Source organism: Cynara cardunculus (assembly GCF_001531365.2).
Source record: "Cynara cardunculus var. scolymus isolate 2C chromosome LG 2, CcrdV1, whole genome shotgun sequence".
Classification (NCBI taxonomy): domain Eukaryota; kingdom Viridiplantae; phylum Streptophyta; class Magnoliopsida; order Asterales; family Asteraceae; genus Cynara; species Cynara cardunculus.
In genome coordinates, this window is record NC_037529.1 from 68,447,189 (window position 1) to 68,468,660 (window position 21,472).

Below are 21,472 nucleotides of genomic sequence, written 5' to 3' on the forward strand. Positions count from 1 at the left end.
AGTTTTAAGAGTTTAAGAGTTTTTAAGAGTTTTAGCCAAATGCATTATAATATAGTATAGATTTATTTAAAGTGAATTAAACGAATTTAAACATAAAGCTTTAATAAATTGTATTTACGCACAATTTACTTGTAATTTTGAACTTTAAGTAATATGTATCAATAAACAGTATCTCATGTATAAAAAATAATTTTTAAGAGTTTTTATCAAATGTTTTATAATATAGTATATATATATATATATATATTAATCAATATATAAAATTCAGTATATAAATTAAAAATCATATAATATAGCATATACTGTATTAATTTTCAAGATTACAAGAGGTTTTTATCAAAGGAACAATTAAAGGTGGCAAAAAAATGTCGAGATTCCCGATCTTTATTTATTCTCCGTTTGTGGGTGGTTTTGGACATATTCTTAGATTCCATCACCACTAACTAGTTGGAATTTGTACCTTTTTTATTTACGTTTATCCGGATAATAGTTATCAAGTCATATTATTTTACCGGATAAATATGACAAGGATTAAGAACCTTACATGGTAAGAGCGAATATAAAGACAAAGTCTTACCCGGTAAGTGATGGCGACGACTCTTACCACTGTTAGCGCTTACCTGGTAGATTGTTGCATACAATGTCATTTTGGTGAACTAAAATCTTAACTGATAAACAAGTGATAATGTTAACTTTTACCGATAAATGCTTACCGGATAAGTGTTTGGTAAACAACCCTTTAGCTAAATTATTTCGTATATTAATGTTTTTTTACTTTTATTTATTTATTTTATGGTTGTACATTTGAGGATTGGATTGGATTGTGTGTGTATGTTTTACTTTTTGTCATGATTGTCTTTTAGGAATTAACTATTTTTTTTTTAGGATTAGGTTCACGTAAGGCCAACCTGTTTTTATGGAATCCTTGAAACCATTTTTCTACATTTAAAATTTTACACACAAAACGGTGTGAAGGCACAACATTTTAATGTGAAGTTTTAAGTATAAAAAAATGGTCTCACGAATCTTATATAAATAAACTGGTATCACATGATCTCAACTTGCATGAATTGTTGGTGGAACATTGCATCTTTAACTATTCCAAAAGTCTTGATGAATATGACAACCATTTATTCTTTCATAGATATCCATCCTCATATTTTTTTTTTTCTTTTTTTTTTCATAATAATACAAATCGTTTTAGGAAAATGTAATCAACTTTCTTTTGGGGTTAATTCAGTTGACAATAAGACATGACTCTTTTGGGATCATCCTTATAAGTCACTAGTTCGAGTCGTGATTCGATTGTTTTCTTATTCTCTTATTTGGTTATTATTGTTCTCATACGAACCTGACTATATATATATGGATGGAAGTTCAAACAAGAACATAGTCAAAGTAAGAGAACACGAAAACATCTATATCACATGTGATTAAGGAACAGATACCGAACAACCAAAACCTCCAATGTCGTCAGGCCAAGTGTGTACGCTCCTAGGTCGAGTGTTCATTAATCCCATGTAGTTTTTAGTATAAAATATTCACATGTGATAAGTTTTCTCGTGTCCTCTTACTTTTACCATATTCTCGTTTGACCCTAACCTTGTATATATAAAGAGGGTGAGTTTAAACGACAACATCACCATTTCACGAAAACGCAAGAACACTCATATCACATGCAATATTGTAGCCCATAGATGTATGTAGCAACTACATGCAACTTTGGTCCCACTTTTAAAGATGGTGGTAGAATAAAATTTATTCCTGCTTCTAAAAAACAATGAACAAAGGGCATTTTGGTAATTACATAAACCCATCAAACTTTTATATATATAAACACCTCAAGTATCCAAACATCATAAGCTCATATTAATGAAAGGATGGATGGAGAAAATTTTGAAGAAAAGGAGAATAAAACATGAGTTGTATTTAGTGTTATTTATTTCAGTATTTTTGTTTATCTTCTCCTGCTGTTGTTACTTATTCTTGTGGGATTCTTCTTCTGTAAATCTTGCAGTAATATGGGCCATGATTCAGTTATTAGTGACACATAACATGGACAAAACGTATGTGTTTCTGATATGCAATGGGATATTAGCGGTGTTGGTGAAGACATCTGGTTCCCTGATCTCTGAATCCAAATTCGACCTCAACCACCATATTTACATCAAGACCATCCATGAGAGCTTGCAAACGCAAGATGGTGGGGATCGTTATCAACTGATATCGGAATTAGATGATATTCAGGAGGAAATAGTAATCAGGGTGGATCGGAAACAAGATGAAGAAGAATTACACAAGGAAGAAGGAAGTTATGCTCAAATTGTAATGCTTCCTTATTAACACATTGTTATTATGTATTTATTCGTATCATCTTCTTTGTCTTACATCTAACATATTAACGATACAGATCTTTTATGCCACTGTCTTAAGCCCGTATAACAGCTTCTTTAACTTACATACCCCACTATCATCCTCCATTTTAATCATATGTTATGAATGTAAATGAATATCTGAATAAGGACCGCTTATTGCATCTTCATAGAAGATTTTTCAGTGGTTTTTAAAAGATAAATCCTCACCTCTCGCAGTTATTTATTTGTCAGTAATTTACTCACAGCTTATCCAAGCAACTCGTATGCAATATATGCACGTTTGTTCAATCAAATCCGATTGTCTGAGGTTCCATTTAGGAATATAAATTACCAACAAATGGTTCAATTTGTACTATACACGGTTTATCTATACTATATTACAAAACAGTTAATGAAAACTCTTAAAAACCATTTTTTTATGCATGGAGTACTGTTTATTGATACATGTTACTTGAAATTCAAGTTTACAATTAAATTGTGTGCAAGTACAATTTATTAAAACTCCATGTTTAAATTTGTGTAACTAATAACATATACCCATAATCGTAGGATAAACATCTCATTTTGAATATAAAAAACTCTAAAATATAATTAGGATAATCATTCTAACGAAATACTTAAGTATTATCTTTATAAAAAGTTATATTATTAAACTAAAAATAAATTACCTCTTTCTCAAACCTAAATTAAGTTATAATTAAAAAAAAAACATTGAATTAAAAGAATTACACAAAAAAGATAACTTTTAAATAGTTAATTTGATACTAACATATTGAATTTTTTTTCAAAGTGTTATGTAGATTTAAATTTATATTTTATTAAAAAAAGCATTATTGTTTTTTCAAAACCAAATAAAATCGTATTATAACATTGATAGAGACAAAAAAATAAAATAAAACATTAAATCAAAATGTATTTTACTGCATTGCACGAGTACCCTTCTAGTATTTATATGATTGATATTTAAATAAAGTTATAGGATTTATAAATCAAATATATTGATTTATAATTGAGGTTTTTGTGTATAACTTTTCATGGGCCTTCATTTCATTGGTTCTCAACCTTACGCGATTTCTTATGGGCACAGTCATCTCAAGTAATTTAGTCTTATGAAACTTTGTTTTGGTTTTTACTGTAACTGTATCCTTCATTTTTTAATTTCTAAGCATATTATCGATTTATCAATCATCTAAATCGATTGGATATATATATATATATATATCATTATAATTAAACCCGACCGACCTCAACCCAAAAACCGACCAATCCGAACTCAAAGCAATCCGAAATCCAAAAATTAAGACTTGATTTTTGTATCCGAAATCCGATCTGGTTTTTGATTTTACCATCTGATACCCCTAATTGAAAATATAAGCGTAAAAAACCTCCCATAATTGTGTGCAAAATGCAAGAAAACTCCTTATAGATAATTCTTTCGTTAAATTTTATTTTTCATCCCTATGGTTTGCTTAAAGTTATGGATTTCATCCTTGTAGTTTTAAATTTTCGGTTTTCATCCCTATAATTTGTAATTCATTTTTATTTTCGTTCCTAAGTCCAAAACATTACTTTTAAGTATGAAGACTAAAAATAAATATGAATTGTAAACCACAGTGACAAAAAAAATATTAAATCATAAGAATTAAAAAAAAAGTAATAAATTAAATTTACAGAGATGAAAACTGAAAGTCTAAAACCACATGGACGAAAAACATAATTTGCTCTATAAATAATCTTAATTTTAAGCTTGTTAGCATTAAATAAAAAAAATAACTTATCTATACTATATTGTAAAGCATTTGACAATATCTTTTATTGATGCATATTACTTAAAATTCAAGATTACAAGTAAATTGTGCGTAAATACAACTTATTAAAGCTCAATATTTGAATTCGTGTAACTAACTGTGAATAAACATAATCAAATAGATGATAAACATCTCATTTTAAAATATAATTATAATAATTATTGAGTTCTAACAAAAAAAATTAACTATTATCTTTATAAAAATTATATTGTTAAACCAAATATAAATTACTTCGTTATTAAATCTAAATTAAAATATAACAAAAAATTGAATTAAAAAATTACAAAAAAAAAAGACAAGAACTTTTAAATATTTAATTTGATATTAAAATCGATATATTTTCTTTTTCAAAATTTTATGATACACTCAAATTTATATTTTGTTCAAAAAATAAAAATATTGTCATTTTTACAGTACTACATAAAATCATGTTATAACATCGATGAAGACAGAATAAAATAAAACACTAAAATTAGATGTATTTTGCTGTATTGTACGAGTATCATTCTAGTAATAATAAATGAATATAATTTATGGTAGAGATAGAGATGGGGTTTAATGTGAGGGACCATTTTTCTAATTTGAGCCATCCTTTTTCCAAACCAAACGTAACGATTCAAATTTCTATCTCTATCCCCCACCAATAAATTAATTACTTACATTTATAAAGTAATAAAATATAATTTTTTAATTAAAATATTTAATTCTTAAAGTCATATTTATTTTAAAGTATAATTAATTGATAATTTTAATGTATTCTTAATTTACAAAATATCAAATAAAAATACTGTAGAATGGGTGGGTTTATTAGTTAATACGGAATTGATATGTCGAATCAAAAGGTCCATATAAATTATTTTCTGTTAGTATGCGATGATGGCGTGCTCTTCAAATTCACATCTAAACGGTGTTGATTCAGTCGACACGGTTGACTCGGCCAGGATCAACTAGTTTACTTAAATATTGATTTCATGGAAAGAGTTAATTTTTTTGGTGTGTTTGGATTTTAGAATTTGGAATGGAATTGAATTCAGATAATTTACAAAATCAAAATTTAAATAACTATAAAAGTAATTAAACTATCTTTTATTAACTGATTATTACAAAATTAATGTTTTTAACGGTGTTTTATAATATCATTACAGACAAATCCTATGAAATACCAACAACCCAGTATGATTTCAAATATAATCATATGTTTGTTATCTTGAACATGTTGTGTTTCTCTGCTCAATGTTTTTTCATACTCAATCATTTGGTACGATGTATCCATATTTCTTATGTATATCACATTCAACTACAATTCCCAACTTGCTTTTATATGTTCACATTTACTAAAACATATATACGAATGAGTTATATACATATAGAGAAAAGAGTGAAAAATATATGCATATGAAGAGATTACGTGATAGTGTAAGATATTGTTTATTTTTTAAAAAATGTTGAAATCTAAAGTTTTATTTTACTTTTGATTACTAACAAGTGATGCTGAAGTCTGAATTCTTATTTCACTTCTGATTAGTAAGAGGTGGTGTTGAAGTTTGAAGGCAAAATCGATAAAACCGTCTATTTTTGTAAATTAATATTTGAATTTTTTTTAAACTATTTATTTTACACATCAGAAAATTATAGTGTTGAAGTCATAGTTAAATTTATACAGTTTCATATATTTATTCATCATCATTACGAAATTTACATCTAAATTATATAATTAGCTTTCATATAAAACGAAAGAGCAAATTGCATGAAAAAGTAACGTACTTTAACTTGATTTCTTATTTTGGATAACGTACTTTCAAAACTTTCATTTTAATCTAAGATTAGTCTTCATTCATTTACCCAGGTAGTTAAATGTTTAAAACTTTACACCTTAGATACCAAAATGAAAGCTTTGAAAGTACGTTACCCAAAATAAGAATAAAATTAAAGTACATTATTTTTTCATGCAATTTGACATAAACGATAGTATGTCATGGACGATATTTAACACACAAATCCAATAAAAGTACATCAATTGAGAGAGGTGGGGATTGACTTGGTAAGGATCGGTTAAGATAAACGATCGATTGAGAAACATTGTTGTTGAAGGTATGAAGAACAATAACATATTGATTTACCTCTTATTATATAAGAGGACGATAAGACATAAGTACCCCAGAAAAATTGGAAAAAACAAATTGTCTGGATAACTTTACCTCTTAACGTATCAGACATAAAAGACTAATAAGAGTTTTTTTTAATTAAAACAAACAAGGCCTAATTATCTAATATGCATACTAAGAGAGACTTAACAAATCACATAAATACAAGAAATAAAAAAAATATCTGATTGAGATGAGTTCAAATGACCGTAACCTAATTCCAACTCAATACCTACAGTTTAAACATTTTACAGCTCGAGTAAATATTAAATGTTTCAAATTGGATTATTTTTCTGTTAACTTAACCGGATTGGTCGGTTTTTTGAACAACCATAACCCGAACCGAACACCGAAAAGGTGGATAAAGCAAGTAGAAAGTTGTTGCATTGATGTAATCTTGATCCAATCAATCGTTTCATTATGAATTACATTACTTTACTTCAAAGGAAAACAAAACACCTTGTTGACAAAAATAACCATTCTAAAAATTAAAATTACAAAAATAACCCTAGATTTTATCATTTGCAATTTTTAACCTTCTATTTAATATTAAGCATTAAGGGGGCGTTTGGTTGGGTGGAATTTGATGGAATTCGAATGATCAATTATGTTGACCAAATTCCATTCCAATGTTTGGTTACACACGAAATGGAATTGAATTCCAAAGATTCCTAAATTTGAGGAATTCACCGTTCCTTAGTAAATGTGATGAAATTGAATTCCATTCCATCCATTAATGTTTAAATGACATAAATACCCTTTTACTATTATTAAACTAGCCGCTCTTTTCACTTTTGTTCAATCGAATGATTTCATCTTCGATCGAAAGCTGCTTTCATCAATAAATGGTAAACATTTGGTCAAACATGATAACATTTCATTCTAATTTCTTCCAGATTTCAATTCTTTTGACAGATTTCATTTCTTCAGAAATCATTCTGCAAACCAAAAGAAAAATAATAATAAAATAAGAGTTAAAGTGGGGTGAGGTGGGTCCCTTACGCATTTAGCACCGTAATGTTTAGCCGGCGACAACTAGGTATCACATAATTTAAATCAAAATTAAAAATCAATTTTTTTTTAACGTTTAGGTCTCTATACGCACCAATTAATGTTTAATGCTAAAAGAAAGGTTATTTTTGTAATTTTAGTTTTTAAAATGAAAAACACTATTAACGACAAGAAACATTGACTTGGAATTGACAGAACAAAACGGCAAACCAAACAAGTCCAGACACACATGTGATTTGTACTACACAAAGCTGTAGTACAATCAATCAATCATCTTCAACATCCCCACCGGAATCATCCATTCCATTCCACCATGCCTCGTTTCCTTTTCTTCATCTCTCTCTTCCTCCTCCTCCTCCTTTCCGCCTCCGCCCACGGCGGCGGTGATCAAGACGACGACGAAGCACCCGAGGCCGGAAAACCCAACCTCCGATCAAGATCCTTGATTCTTGTAAAGATATGGTGTTTGATACTGGTGTTTCTTGGGACTTTCATTGGTGGTGTTTCTCCGTACTTCTTCAAATGGAATGAGGGATTCTTGGTTTTGGGTACCCAGTTCGCCGGCGGCGTGTTTCTTGGAACCGCCATGATGCATTTTCTCAGTGATGCCAATGAAACTTTTAAAGATTTGACCACCGTTGAATACCCTTTTGCTTTTATGCTGGCTTGTGGTGGTTATTTGCTAACTATGCTCGCTGATTGCCTCATTTCTTATGTTTATGGAAAACAGCCAAATGGGTCTGCTTCTGATGACCTTGAACATCAAGGTTTGTTCTTTAATCTTGCTTTTCATCATTTTTTATTCAACAAACATCGCTTTTTACGTTTTCAATGCTTTCATTTATTATATTTAAACTTTTAGTTAACAATAGTTTTATTAAGAGACAATATCTGAATCACCAAGTGGTGAATTTTGTTTGATAAAAAAAATCTGTTTATTTGATGATTTTAAAACTTTTTGAATAATTTTGTATCATGTGTCTTTCTAAACCATTCAACATCATAATTTTATTGTAAATAATTATCAAACAATTATATTTCATTTTATATTATATCATGAGATCCTCGACCATCTAATTATTCTATATCAAATGATTCCAACAGATAACCTCTAAATATTTTTTGTTGCTGTTAAAAGTCACTTTTTTGATAAGATAAAAAAATCTAAAATTTACCAATAATACCTTGGCACGTAGCAATCTCAATTAAGAAATAGCACACGATCCGTTCACCATGTGTTTGAGATAATATTTAAAGTTTTTAATAAAAACTATTAAAATATATTTTTATATACGTAAAATATTATTTATTAATACATAATACTTAAAATTTAAAATTAAATAAATTGAATGCATGTATAACTTATTAAAATTTCATATTTGAATTTGTTTAATTAATTACAGATAAATATAATTAAATAAATTATAAATATTTTATTTTAAATATAAAAAATTAAAATATAATTAGAATAATCATTGAATTCTAACAGGATACTTAATTATTATTTTTATAAAAAATATATATTATTAAATCAAAAATAAATTACTTCATCATTAAATTTAAATTAAACTATAATAAAAGAAATTGAATAAAAAAATACACAAAGAAAAAAGAGCTTTTAAATAGTTAATTTTGTACTGATATTGATATATTTTATTTTAAATTTTTAAGATATCTTTAACTTTATATTTTATTTAAAATAAAAAATATTATCGTTTTCTCAAAACCACATAAAACCGTATTATATCTATATAGACAAAGAATAAAAGGAAACATTAAAATTGAAATGTATCTCGTTGCATTGTATGGGTATCTTTCTAGTCCAAGATTGTTTTCATTTTTTATTTATTTAAATATTTGTAAGTTTTTTTTTTAATTATAATTATGTTTTAAAATAACGTTTTGATAACAGGGAACAACAGGAATGGAAAAGAGTCGAAAGACATCAAGATTGGAATGTCATCAGCTTCTTCACTAGGAGACAGCATCTTGTTAATAGTCGCATTGTGTTTCCATTCCGTCTTCGAAGGAATCGCGATTGGAATCGCGGACACCAAAGCCGATGCTTGGAAAGCTCTATGGACAATCTCTCTTCACAAGATCTTTGCAGCCATTGCAATGGGAATTGCTCTTCTAAGAATGATTCCAGACCGCCCTTTCTTATCATGCGCATCTTACGCCTTTGCCTTTGGAATCTCGAGTCCGATCGGAGTCGCAATCGGGATCGTCATCGATGCAACGACACAGGGTCGAGTTGCAGATTGGATATTTGCGATATCGATGGGAATTGCTTGTGGGGTGTTTATATATGTATCGATAAACCATTTACTTCGAGGTTATCAGGCACAAAAGCCGTCTTCAATCGACACTCCGAGCCTCAAATTGTTGGCTGTAACAATGGGAATAGGGGTGATTGCTGTTGTTATGATCTGGGATACATGATGGGTTGTTTGCTTAGATTTCATATGGGTTTTTGTTTTGGAGATCATAATATAAGTATAAGAATATATGTATATTGTGAACATAGAACGAAAAGAAGCATACTTTTAATGAGATCGATGAAAAAATTGGTGTCGTTGTGTCGGTTTTGTGTGTTTTGTCCATTTACGTACGCAGAGGGAACAAGAAGCCGGCAACGAGAACCACACAAATTCAGAGACGTTCCAATCTTTTTGAAGGCCCTGTAACACGTAAATCTTTTTATTACAATGGAAAAGGAGACAATTTCTATATAAATTGCCAAGTTAAGTCCACAACCCACAAATTTAATGCAAGATAATTGATCTGAGGATGACGACTGAATAGAAAAATGATGTCGTTATAAATTGAAATGGATGTAGAACAGAAACCGCAAGCAACGAAGTGGTGAAAGAAAACGAGGGAAGTAGCGGAACAAAGCCCTGGACGTAAATGGGGTGGAGGAGGTGACGAAACTGGCGATGGTGGCCGAGTAAAGACCAGTGAATTTGCAGGGTTTGTCTATTCGAACTTTCTCGAAAGATCTATCAGTAGAACAATTCCCACCATTCTTGAGATAAAAAATGAATAAGAACTTTTCTTAAGTAGTTGTCAGAAGCCTATGAATCAGTTGTCATGTCCTATCATATTCTGTCGTGTTTTGTCCAGGTACCAAATGCACCCCTAGTTAACTCAAAAGAAGTGTTAAGAGAAAATGGAGAAAGTAGGTTTTTGTAAATTTAAAGGTTTATTTATAGTTTAGGGGCTATTTTTGTAGTTATTTATAGTTGAGGGACTGTTTTTGTAGTTATCTGTAGTTGAGGGACTGTTTTTGTAATTTAATTAATTTTCTTTTGCAGGAATCAAGAAATATCGAAGGGGATAGCATCGGGTGGGGAGGTTTTGATGTATCCCGCCAACTCCAAGTTAACCCTAAATTTGAACCCACAATTTGGGATCGTCAATCTGAAAGGCCATTGAATGTAATCATATTTACTGGATCTGATTCGAAATCCTTGCAATTTCAGTTTGGGTTTTAGGGTTTAATTCACGATGAATGTTGGCGATCTTCACAAGGTCTGGGAAATCAGAACGTTAAAGAGGAAGGTTGGAGGAGATGAGGCTGGAAGATTCCTTGAGAAAATCGCCAAACAGGTTCAACCTATCATGCGCAAGCATAAATGGAGGGTTAAAGTTCTATCCGAAATGTGGTAACACTCCTTTTAGGTTTTAAAATCCCTGATTTTGTTCATTTTACAGATTTGAAGATTTTTGATTTGAAATTGGAGATTATATTCAAATGATAACTTAATGTTAAAACAGTAGAACTATGACTCGTATTATGATTAGGTTTAATTGAGGAAAGATGTACGTTTTTGCAGTCCCAAAAACCCTAGTCTTCTAGGTCTGAACGTCGCCCATGGTGTTCATGTAAAGCTAAGACTTCGAAGACCAAATACAGATTGGGATTGGTACCCTTTTGATGAAGTTCTTGATACAATGCTACATGAACTGTGTCATAACGCCATTAGTGCTCATAATGCTGCTTTCTACAAACTCTGGGATGAGCTCAGAAAGGTATATCCAGTTCTCCACTCATAAACTTTTTAGAAACTTCATTGATAAAACAAATTTTATCATTTTATGTTGTTTTTTTGTTGTGTGAGTTTGAGATACAGAGAATCTTTGAAACTATGTGATCAAGCTTAGTTTTCAGAAAGGATGGAGGATGAAATTGTGGTATATGAGATATTATGTATAGGTGTTGATGTGTTGAGGTATAGAACACCGTAATAGATTGTGTTCAGTCTCTATTAAGCATGATAGCATACACATTTACGGGTTGTTTGGTTGGTTTTCTATTAAGTCCTTTATGGATAGAGCGGTGTGTGTGGATTAATCTGTCTGTAATCTGTATAGATTGAGAAGGTTTTTGTTTGGGGTGGTTTTTTCATAGATGGAATGAGCATGTTTTTTAATTGGAAGGGGCGGCTTTAGAGAAAAACTTGGCTTTCTGCATAAAACTTCCCCTAGAAGCTTGCGGAATAAGTCGCTTTCTATATTATTAAGCCACTACCAAACAATCATGTATATCTGACTGAATAAGCTACGAGTCCCATTAAGCTGCTAACAGACAGGCCTTTTAGTCTATGTTTGGCAAACTAGCTGATAAACTTGTCATGTTTAGTAAATCAGCTGATAAGCTAGATGACAATATAAACAAACCTAAAAGGATATGTTGAAAAATTAATTGGAAAAATATTTGAGGCATAATTGTAAAAAGTGGCAAAAAGCCCCGTAGCTTATTGAAAAACAATACTTGAGGAGTTGAGGTAGCTTTTCAAAAAGCTAGCTTGTAAGCTAACTTATTATGGCTAACCAAACGGGTTTTTTTAATAAGCTAAAAAACTAAAGCTAGTTTATGGTTGTCGAACATGGTCTTACTATAATATATAGAAATTGCAGTTTCATGCTGTAATCTGTATTACTATATGTTGCATCTTTTGGTGTAACGGGTTAAAGAGATTAGGACACTATTTACTTGTTTAAGTAGGCTTGAAAGCAAGACAATCAAATGTATATATGTTATACTCCCTTCGTCTCAAAATAACCGTCCACGTTGAAAAGGGCACACAATTATAGTATGTGTTATTATTACACTTTTTAATTAACAAAATGGCAATTGTACCCTTAATTAATTAAGAGTATAATTGGAAAGTAGGCACTTACTTTTGAAAGTGGACTCTTATTTTGGGACGGGGGAGTAGTTCTGCTACTTTCTTGGTCATGTTTCTGTTTTTCTCGCCTATTATTGGCATGTAGGAATGTGAGCAGCTGATTAATGAAGGAATTTCTGGGTCCGCAACTGGGTTTGATCTTCCCGGCAGACGTTTAGGTGGCTTTTCTCGTCAACCTCCTCTCTCATCTCTCCGCCAGACTGCACTTCTTGCTGCAGAAAACAGAAAACGCCAAGGATCGCTTTTACCATCAGGACCTAAACGCCTTGGTGGCAATAAATCCATCATGTCTTCCCTAACTCCTGTACAAGCAGCTGCCATGGCTGCTGAAAGGAGATTTCAAGATGATCTATGGTGTGGCCTAGAGGAAACAGTCGAGGAAGAAGAAAGTGGCGCTGCTGTCCCACAACAGCACCAAAATATAAGAAACTCGGCGTCCTCTAGTGGTCTAGGTGCTGATACAGATGCCAGGTCTCAGAAAAGAAGTCGTCAAGAAACCAATAAGCTGCGGTCTCAGTGCTGTGATGGTCATTCGGAACCAAATTTTGTTGACTTAACTGATGTTCCATCAGTATCCAACAACATATCAACTAATAAAAGAAGTCACCGAACAGAAAAGGACGCAAGTATGCCTTCACGACACAATTTTGAGAAAAGTTGTATTGATTTAACAGGTGATGATGCTTCTACTAGCAATCAAAAAACAGAATGTGAAACAAAGTCATCTGGGTGGGCGTGCTTGACGTGCACATTGCTGAACCCGGTTAGTGTCTAACACTGTATTATTATTTTGTGATTTCGGATTTTACCACATTAGATTCTTGGTCAATCAATTAGTAAAACTGGTAAATTCTGCATCTTGTTTGGATTAACCTAAGGGGCTGTTCGGTTGTGGCTTAGTGGGCTGTATAGCCTATATGGCTTATTCGCTCAGCCATAACTAGTTTATTTGTGGCTTATTCGCTCAGCCATAACTAGTTTATTTGTGGCTTATTCGCTTGGTCGATGACTTAATTGGTCAGCTAAAAACATCCTTCCTTTACACACAGCCATTTATTTCCCCTAAATTTCCCCAACTACCCTTAGCAATAAAGAACCCTCTGCTTCCAATTCCTCCTCCAGTTCACACTTCTTTTTCACGTTTCCATGTTCCAAGCTTCCATTCATGCTTCCAGTTCCATGTATTGATTACTGCTTCAAACGGCTTTTTCCAAAGAAATCATCCTCTCATCTTCTCCACATCACAGGTACTGAATTCTTCCTATGGTTTTCGATTTCTTCTTATGGTTTTTTCTTCCTATGGTTTTCGATTTCTTCTTCCCATGGTTTTCGATTTCAAGTTTCAGCACCTCCATATTTCTGATTTGATTTTTGGTTTTTCCTTGCCATCATCAGTCTGTCGTCTTCTTCCTTGCCATTTTTTGATTGTTTTGATTTTTGGTTTTTCCTATTTAGGGTTCATAGATTTGTGTGTTCCTTCCTACTTGTTTTTTGTTATCTGGAAAAAACTTCTTCATAAAGTAGATTTGGAAAACCCCCATTTTTTAGATTAGGTCCGGAAAAAACCCATATCGTCTCCTTCACTGGGTATGTGAAAACGGTGACCAAAATTCCAATTCTTTCTCCACACCAACCTGTTTATGTGCAAAATTATATGAAAGATTTATATTTAAAATTATTTGAGTGGAGTTGCTTTTCTTATTCAGATCAATGATATCAATGATATTTGAGGGGTGTTTCTTTACTGTTTTTTCAACTTGTATCTTCTTATTTGGTTGTAATTTGATAACAAGTTTTGATCATGAGGAGTTTGAATGTGATATGCTCGGAAAATTGGTTAGATTGGATCATTGAACTTGAAGATTTGGACTCAATTGAAGGCAAAAATCAGTTGGATTGGATGGACGTTGTAATCTAAAAATGTACAGTTATTTATCAAATATATAGACTGAGGGGTAAACTAGTTATTTGTGTCATTCAGACTGTTTATTTAGGACAACAACCGAACAACAACTTATATGATATCATACAGATAACTTTATCCACACGTCTTAATGGAAACGAACTGAACAGCCCCTAAGTGGATTAGTCCGTCTATATAGATTCAGAAGGTTTTTGTTTGGGAGGGTTTGTTTCATAGATGCAAAAAACGTGTTTCTTAACCGGGAGGGGAAGATTTGGAAAAAATCTGGCTTTCTTCATAAAGTTCCCCTCAGAAGCTTACCACTTTCTATATCATTAAGCCACTACCAAATAGTTATTTATAGCTGATCGAGTAAGCTCTGTGCCCCATTAAGCTCATTAAGCTGCTAACAAATAGGGGCTTAGATATATCTGACGTTTTATAAAGCCGATTTTGTTGTAGTGTCAATACTGAAACTCATATGATGGCTTGATTATGGCAGACTTTAGCTCCAATCTGTGAGCTATGCGGAACCCACAAACCGAAAGCTAAGGAAGACAAGTATAAGGCGTGGTCGTGCAAATTTTGTACATTGGAGAACAACGTGAAGTTAGAGAAATGCGGAGCTTGTGGGCAATGGAGATATTCTTATGGCCAACCGATAGCAACCCCTTCGCCAAATGTGGGTACTTAACATCAACTCGAACAATTGAACTGCTTTCAAGACTATTCTTTCTGGTGGTTTGTATGGTTGTTAACTTGTTCATAATGGTCTCGATGCACATATTCTTGGTTTGTCGACTTGGTGGGGGATGATGGGATTTTTTTCCGTTGTTTTTCGTGTAGCCAACGGTTTTATCTTTTGCGGATGATTTGAATGATAATTATTCCGAATTTGATGAGCGTATTTAGTCTTTTCTTGATCATTAGTGTTGCTCATCAAGATTATTATGCTCTGAATATTTATGGAAAATGATCAAAGTTGATTGATTATGATCAATGCTTTCATAAATCTATCAAGATATTTATAGAACTAGATATCATTATGCTAGATGGACGGTTGAGATTGATTTGTTATGCATGAATTAAAAGGCTTGCAAATGATTAGGACTCTATATAGAGTGGGGTTCAAATAAGAAAAGTAACCAAATAATAAAGCACGAGAACAGTTGATTCACATGTGATTTTAGACTAAAATCACGTCTAAACACTAAAATCACATGTGATTCACGTGAATGTTGGTCGCAGGTCAAGTTGTCCACTGACCCTTGCGTTGATCGTGTTCTATTACATGTGATTTCAGTGTAAAATGACGTGATCTGGTCGTTTTCGTATTTTCTTATTTTGATCATGTTTTCGTTTGATCCTCGTATCTTACACACTCTCTCTCTCTCTCTCTCTCTCTCTCTCTTTATATATATATATATATATATATATATATATATTCATAGGTTATAGATGCAGATGTCTCTCAAACTTACAGTAATTATATATATGCTACAACACTTAACCAGGAGAACCAAAATGAGTACTATAGTCTCAGCCACTGCTCTCCATCAATGAAGTTTGAATCAAGAAAAGGCATTGCTTCTGTAAACTCCAACGATTTCGACCACGATACTCGATTCTTTCGGTCCGCGCCTTTTCCTCTGCACTCATATTCTCCAAACACCGCCGTCCTATATTCACATATATCAACATTCATTCATTCGATATCCAAGTTACGTACCCCATTTTCATATTCATAACGAATATATACCTTTGTCTCCATGGTTGGTTCCAGTCGCTCCATCCCGAAGGCTCTATGATGTTATCAATGTCACAATAGGAATACACCGCCCTCGAGTAATTCCCCCACGCTCTCCCCAAGTAGATCGCATCTCCGCTTCCCGTTATCGAACAGTTGACAAAAGAAAATCCGGTATCTTCGTCTTTTGAGTTCCTGTGATGAGCTGCAATCGCTCCATATTTATCGGCTACTGAATGCAGAATACATTCCTGATCAATTATATCGTAAAAATCATGTCGTTAATCACTAAGATCATCAATCGATCGATCTTATATATTGTTTTTCTTTAGACTTTGCTTAATTTCGTACCCTGTAGAGTGATCTCGAGTTGCCGAAGATGAAATCGACCGATCCTTGAATGTAACACCGGTAGAAATAGTGAGATCCATGGTCATCTAGGAGAGTATCTTGGCTGCCTAAGATCCTTACTCTATAAAGCACGGCTTTATTGCCGGCAATCCGCAATGCCACGGCTTGCATTTTATATCCTCCGGGTTCTGCAACTACTGTATTCTGCATAACAAATATACGGTTATTTATAGGACCAAATAATTGTGCGTTGTATGAAAGAAAGATACGGGTTTGAATTTGTTGGTATTACTAGCTATATATATACCTCAATGGTTATCCCAGAAGCACAAAAGTAATCGGATTCTATGTCGACTGAAGCCGTTCGATAAGTTCCAAGTTCAGAACCATCTTTGTATCGGTTGGAGGCTTTGTCGTTCCAGCTTAGTACGGTTTCCGAAGCCCGATTTTGATCTCCGATGAAAGATATATACGGCTTCGAAGCAGGAACAATCACCTTTTCTCTACACCAGCAATACCAATATTATTTCTTCTTTCGTGGTGTATATATATATATAAGGTTGGGTTCATCACATGACCAGCTGTGATGACACAAAAACGCTTTGAAGGAAGGAAAAAAACCTTCACAGTTTGTTAAAACGCCTAAAAGCCGTCCTATATGTATATGTATATGCATATGTATATGTATATGTATATATGTGCATAGAATGAATGATGATGCAAACTAACCTGTAAATGCCAGGAAGGATGTAGATTTTGAACCTGATGGAATTGTTAAAAGGGACCATATCAATGGCACCTTGTACAGTAAGTGAATGACCCTTTTCACCACTTTGATCAACCACAATCACTCTACTCCCATTCTCATCTCCATTTTCAAAACTGAACCCCTCTGGTTTCTTCTGGTCATCGTCTTGCATATCGATATCGTCCCAAGTGATATACTTATTTCTCAAACTCTTGACTTGATGATGATGATGATCATCACCACCATGGATGACCAAAAAGAAAGCAACCCAGATGCCAAAAACACTCAAACGATCCATAATGACAACTATGTAGTGTACGTACTTTGTGGGTATGTGATGAGCTTCAATAACTATCCGAATCAAGAAGTAGAAAGAGATCAAGAGAGAGATGTGAAGTTCATAAATGGAGGAGCGTAGTGCGAGTAAAAGAAAGGAAATTATGGAAGGTAGAAAGAAGATTAGTTCGGGTGTAGGCTTGTTACATGTCCATTAGATTACGATCGGACTCCATTTTCATATCATATATATATATATATATATATATATACATACACATATACATACAGAAAGATATATGTATATATGGTTTGGTGAGGAGTAGTTATGGAAGTGGAAGAGGTAAAGTTAAACAGCGGTTATGGATTGGTGAAGTGTATATATATATATATATATATACATGAAATTGAAGCTGTGCATAGATGAGTTGGTTTAATAGAAAAGGGATGCCGAGGATGGAGGAGGGACGTGCATTGTGGTGTTCATAGCCGTAGCAGCCTCCTTCACGAGATCACCGACTTCAATTTCAAATAAACTCCATATCGAAAGAAGGGGCGGGCCTACTTTCGTGGTTAAGGTGGCACGTGTGATCGTATTATTCCTTCGTCGAAAGATAAAAAAATTTATGTTTGTGAAATGTGCAACTGTTTTAATTTATCGTGTGTAACCGTATATATTTTGAAACTACAATGAGAACAAATTTTATTTATTATAGTTGGTTTGTAAATCTTTTATTCTATCACAAACCCAAGTTTGAATTTTGTTAGTGTCATTTTCTTAGTCAAATGGTACCACCGTTTGAAAAAAATTACACATATTTGTTTCTTGTAGTCAAACGGTGACACTTTTTTCTTATATTTTTTTCTTATAGTCAAATGGTGCCACTATTTGAAGAAAAAAAATTTGGTCCGTCCCTAATGGAAGGAGAGCGTTGGGACCCAAGATTTTCACGTGCAGTAGTCGTTCAAAGTGTTTTTAACCAAATTCTAATTTTTTTTTGTTGGGGGGGGGGGGTTTAAGTTTTTATGGTTGATTTAAAGACTTTTTCAATTTTTTGTTTAATTTTGAGGGAATTTTTGGTTGATGTTCTTTGTATTTTGTCGAAGCACTCCTCAAATTTTAGCTGACATGACCATTTATTAGCATGTTAAATATGAGTTTTTGAACGGGTCCCTTAAATTTTACTTGTGTTTGGAGTATGATTTATTAATTTTATATAAACATGTGAACTCACATTAATGATGAACTATCTAATTTCTTTTAAAATGAAAAACAGGTATTTAATTTCAAAATTTGCCGATCAAAAACGACAAATACATTTTTGTTGTTTTTTTATTTGTAAATTTTTTATTATGATATGAACTTATACATTTTATTTTGTTTATTACTTGTATAAGACAATCTATAGTTCAATGTGGGTATAACCGGTGAGTTCAAAACCCCCAAAAAATGGGGACAAACCTGTTAGCGGGTGTACCATTCATACAAAAAAAAAAAAAAAAAAAAACTACTTGCAAAAATAAGATAAGCGATGCACGAGACGCCACTCAGTACTTCGGAAAGAGAGAGCGTTCCATTTACAAACCTAATTATTAGTACAAATCATAAATATTTAAATCATAATAAATAAAATCTCATCATTTCAATAAAAATTTCAATTAAAAGATATCTCCATATTATAATATATGTGTGCGTGTGTGTGTGTGCGCGCGCAAAGGATCTTGTGAGAAAAAAGAGCTAAGATAAGAGGCATAATAAGCATAAGAAGATATCTGAATTCTTAATCAATTTTAATTTCATGTCCACCAATGAATTACGTTTTAGAAGATAATTAATCTGGTACATCTCGGTTAGGGATGGAAACGTGACGGGTATTAGGTCGGTAAGGCATCCTCCGTCCCTGATCCTCGTTTAAGCCCCCATCTCTGACCCTGCCCCGATTAGCAGGTTCGGAGGAATAGAATCCCCATCGAATTCGTGTAACCCTCGGGTATTCATTTAGTTAAAAAAAACATTAAAAACAATGTAATTTAATTTAAAATTACAATTATAATTATAATTATAATAAGCAATCATAATATTAACCATCAATATTATAAATTAAATATAAAAAACTTACAATTATAATTATGAGAGGTAATATACAAACAAAATAGCGGGGATAGCTCAGTTGGGAGAGCGTCAGACTGAAGATCTGAAGGTCACGTGTTCGATCCACGTTCACCGCATTTCCTTTTGCATTTTCTGGAACAAATTTTCATTTTTAACCTTTCACTATATATATGTTCTACTTTTACCCCTGAAGTTTATACAATCTACAGATGATATCGGTTTATATAAATTAGTTTCAGAAGGAAAGTATCAGCGGGGATAGCTCAGTTGGGAGAGCGTCAGACTGAAGATCTGAAGGTCACGTGTTCGATCCACGTTCACCGCATTATTTTTCCATTTTCTGAATAATCCATTGGGCTTGAAATTCCTTTTTGGGCCCTTTCCTACCTACGTAAATCCATTGGGCTCATGGCCCTTCGATCTTTTTCAAGGTTATGGTTTTATGCTTTTTATTACTAATAATTTACCATTGTTGTCTTTACCTTTTAATAGTTTCATTAAGAGACAATATTTGAATCGTTAAGAGGTGAATATTGCTTGACAAAATAAAGTTTGTCTCTTAATGATTATAAGACCTTCTGAATTATTTTGTGTCATGGGTCTCGCTTAATCAATTATATTTCATTTTGCAGTATATCATGAGAGTCTCTTAATCATTTTGCACTAAATTATTCAGTAACTGCCAAACAGCATCATAATGATCCACATTTTTCAAATTTTGTAAGAAAATATAAAAAAAAGAAACTACAAAAAATTCAGTTTCTTTGTGTTTTCTTTTATTTATCGACTACGACGTTAAACAAATATAAATGAGTACACATCCATCATGAGATTGTCAATAAACAACGTATTAACTACCGAAAAATAAAAATAACAACTAAATTATTCCATTTTACGTTACAAAAACAACATAATCATTAATTTTCACATAAATTTGATATATACAGTATATCTACGTTAATTGGTTGCTTTTGCAGCTCTAGTCAACGCTAAGAATGGTGATTTTACCTCGATCAAGTGGGGAACTCGGCTTACCCGACTTGAATGGGGACGTGGATTTCCTGCTCAAACGGGTCTCGGGGCCGAGGGATGTTACTCAAACCGGGATTGGAGCCGGGGCCATGGATTCCCGGTAGACTCAAACTAACGGATATTCTTCATGGAGTTTGACAAGGGTTTGACCGGACGACGAGATGTTAATCCCTATACCCGCCAGAGATCGGAGACGGAGCCAAGGACTATTACTAAAAACCGGGGCTGGGGATTACAAAACTCGCCCCATTTCTGTCTTGTTGTCATGCCTTAATCAACACTCATGGATATATGTTGAAAACTCATAAATACTTTTATTTTCGTAAATAAATAAAAAAAGAAAATCATGTGTCTATTTATGGTATAGTGACATGGACCCATGAATTGTGAAGATGCGAATGTGCCTTGTTTGAAAGAAAAGCATATTCAAATAAATAATTATAATTATTTTATATTTTTTTTATCAATTTCTATACATCTTAATAAGCTGTTTTATAAGACTTAATTTATACGAATAAAATATAAAATGTCTTATTTAAAGACGTAGTAATAAGTAGAAAGGATGCTTTTAAATGTCTTAATTGACAAGTTTTTAAGGCATTTTTAATACTAGAAGCGTACTCGCGCAATGCAGCGAGATACATCGTGTTTTTAATATTTTATTTTATTATTTATCTCAGTCGATGTTATAATATGGCTTTATGTGATTTTGAGAAAGCGATGATGTTTTTATTTTTGAATAAAATATATGTTTGACGATATCATAAAA

At 32.5% G+C, this 21,472-nt stretch overlaps 3 protein-coding genes and 2 non-coding genes across 6 annotated transcripts; 4 read left to right on the top strand and 1 right to left on the bottom strand.

Annotated features, from left to right (window-relative positions):
* Positions 1-7,585: 7,585 nt before the first annotated feature.
* Positions 7,586-9,914, top strand: LOC112506965 (zinc transporter 11). The gene is made up of 2 exons (XM_025111318.1): positions 7,586-8,105; positions 9,251-9,914. The coding sequence occupies exons 1-2, from the start codon at positions 7,652-7,654 to the stop codon at positions 9,778-9,780; spliced, it is 984 nt and encodes a 327-aa protein (XP_024967086.1). The 5' UTR covers positions 7,586-7,651; the 3' UTR covers positions 9,781-9,914.
* Positions 9,915-10,694: 780 nt separating this feature from the next.
* On the top strand, positions 10,695-15,340 carry LOC112507157. 2 transcript variants are annotated; one of them, XM_025111599.1, is made up of 4 exons: positions 10,695-11,006; positions 11,178-11,373; positions 12,619-13,296; positions 14,939-15,340. In XM_025111599.1, exons 1-4 carry the CDS (start codon positions 10,849-10,851, stop codon positions 15,128-15,130), a joined length of 1,224 nt encoding a protein of 407 aa, XP_024967367.1. In that variant the 5' UTR covers positions 10,695-10,848; the 3' UTR covers positions 15,131-15,340. The 2 variants fall into 2 exon arrangements, with proteins under 2 accessions (XP_024967367.1, XP_024967368.1); XM_025111600.1 differs by having other exon boundaries at positions 10,734-11,003.
* A 627-nt stretch (positions 15,341-15,967) lies between these two features.
* LOC112506367 (pectinesterase QRT1) lies at positions 15,968-17,580 on the bottom strand. Its single transcript, XM_025110373.1, has 5 exons — positions 17,264-17,580; positions 16,842-17,037; positions 16,535-16,738; positions 16,196-16,434; positions 15,968-16,115 (listed from the first exon to the last, which is right to left on the bottom strand). Exons 1-5 carry the CDS (start codon positions 17,578-17,580, stop codon positions 15,968-15,970), a joined length of 1,104 nt encoding a protein of 367 aa, XP_024966141.1.
* A 2,134-nt stretch (positions 17,581-19,714) lies between these two features.
* Positions 19,715-19,787, top strand: TRNAF-GAA. The gene has a single exon. It is a non-coding gene; the product is annotated as a tRNA-Phe (tRNA).
* A 136-nt stretch (positions 19,788-19,923) lies between these two features.
* On the top strand, positions 19,924-19,996 carry TRNAF-GAA. Its single transcript has one exon. It is a non-coding gene; the product is annotated as a tRNA-Phe (tRNA).
* The last annotated feature ends 1,476 nt before the right edge of the window (positions 19,997-21,472 follow it).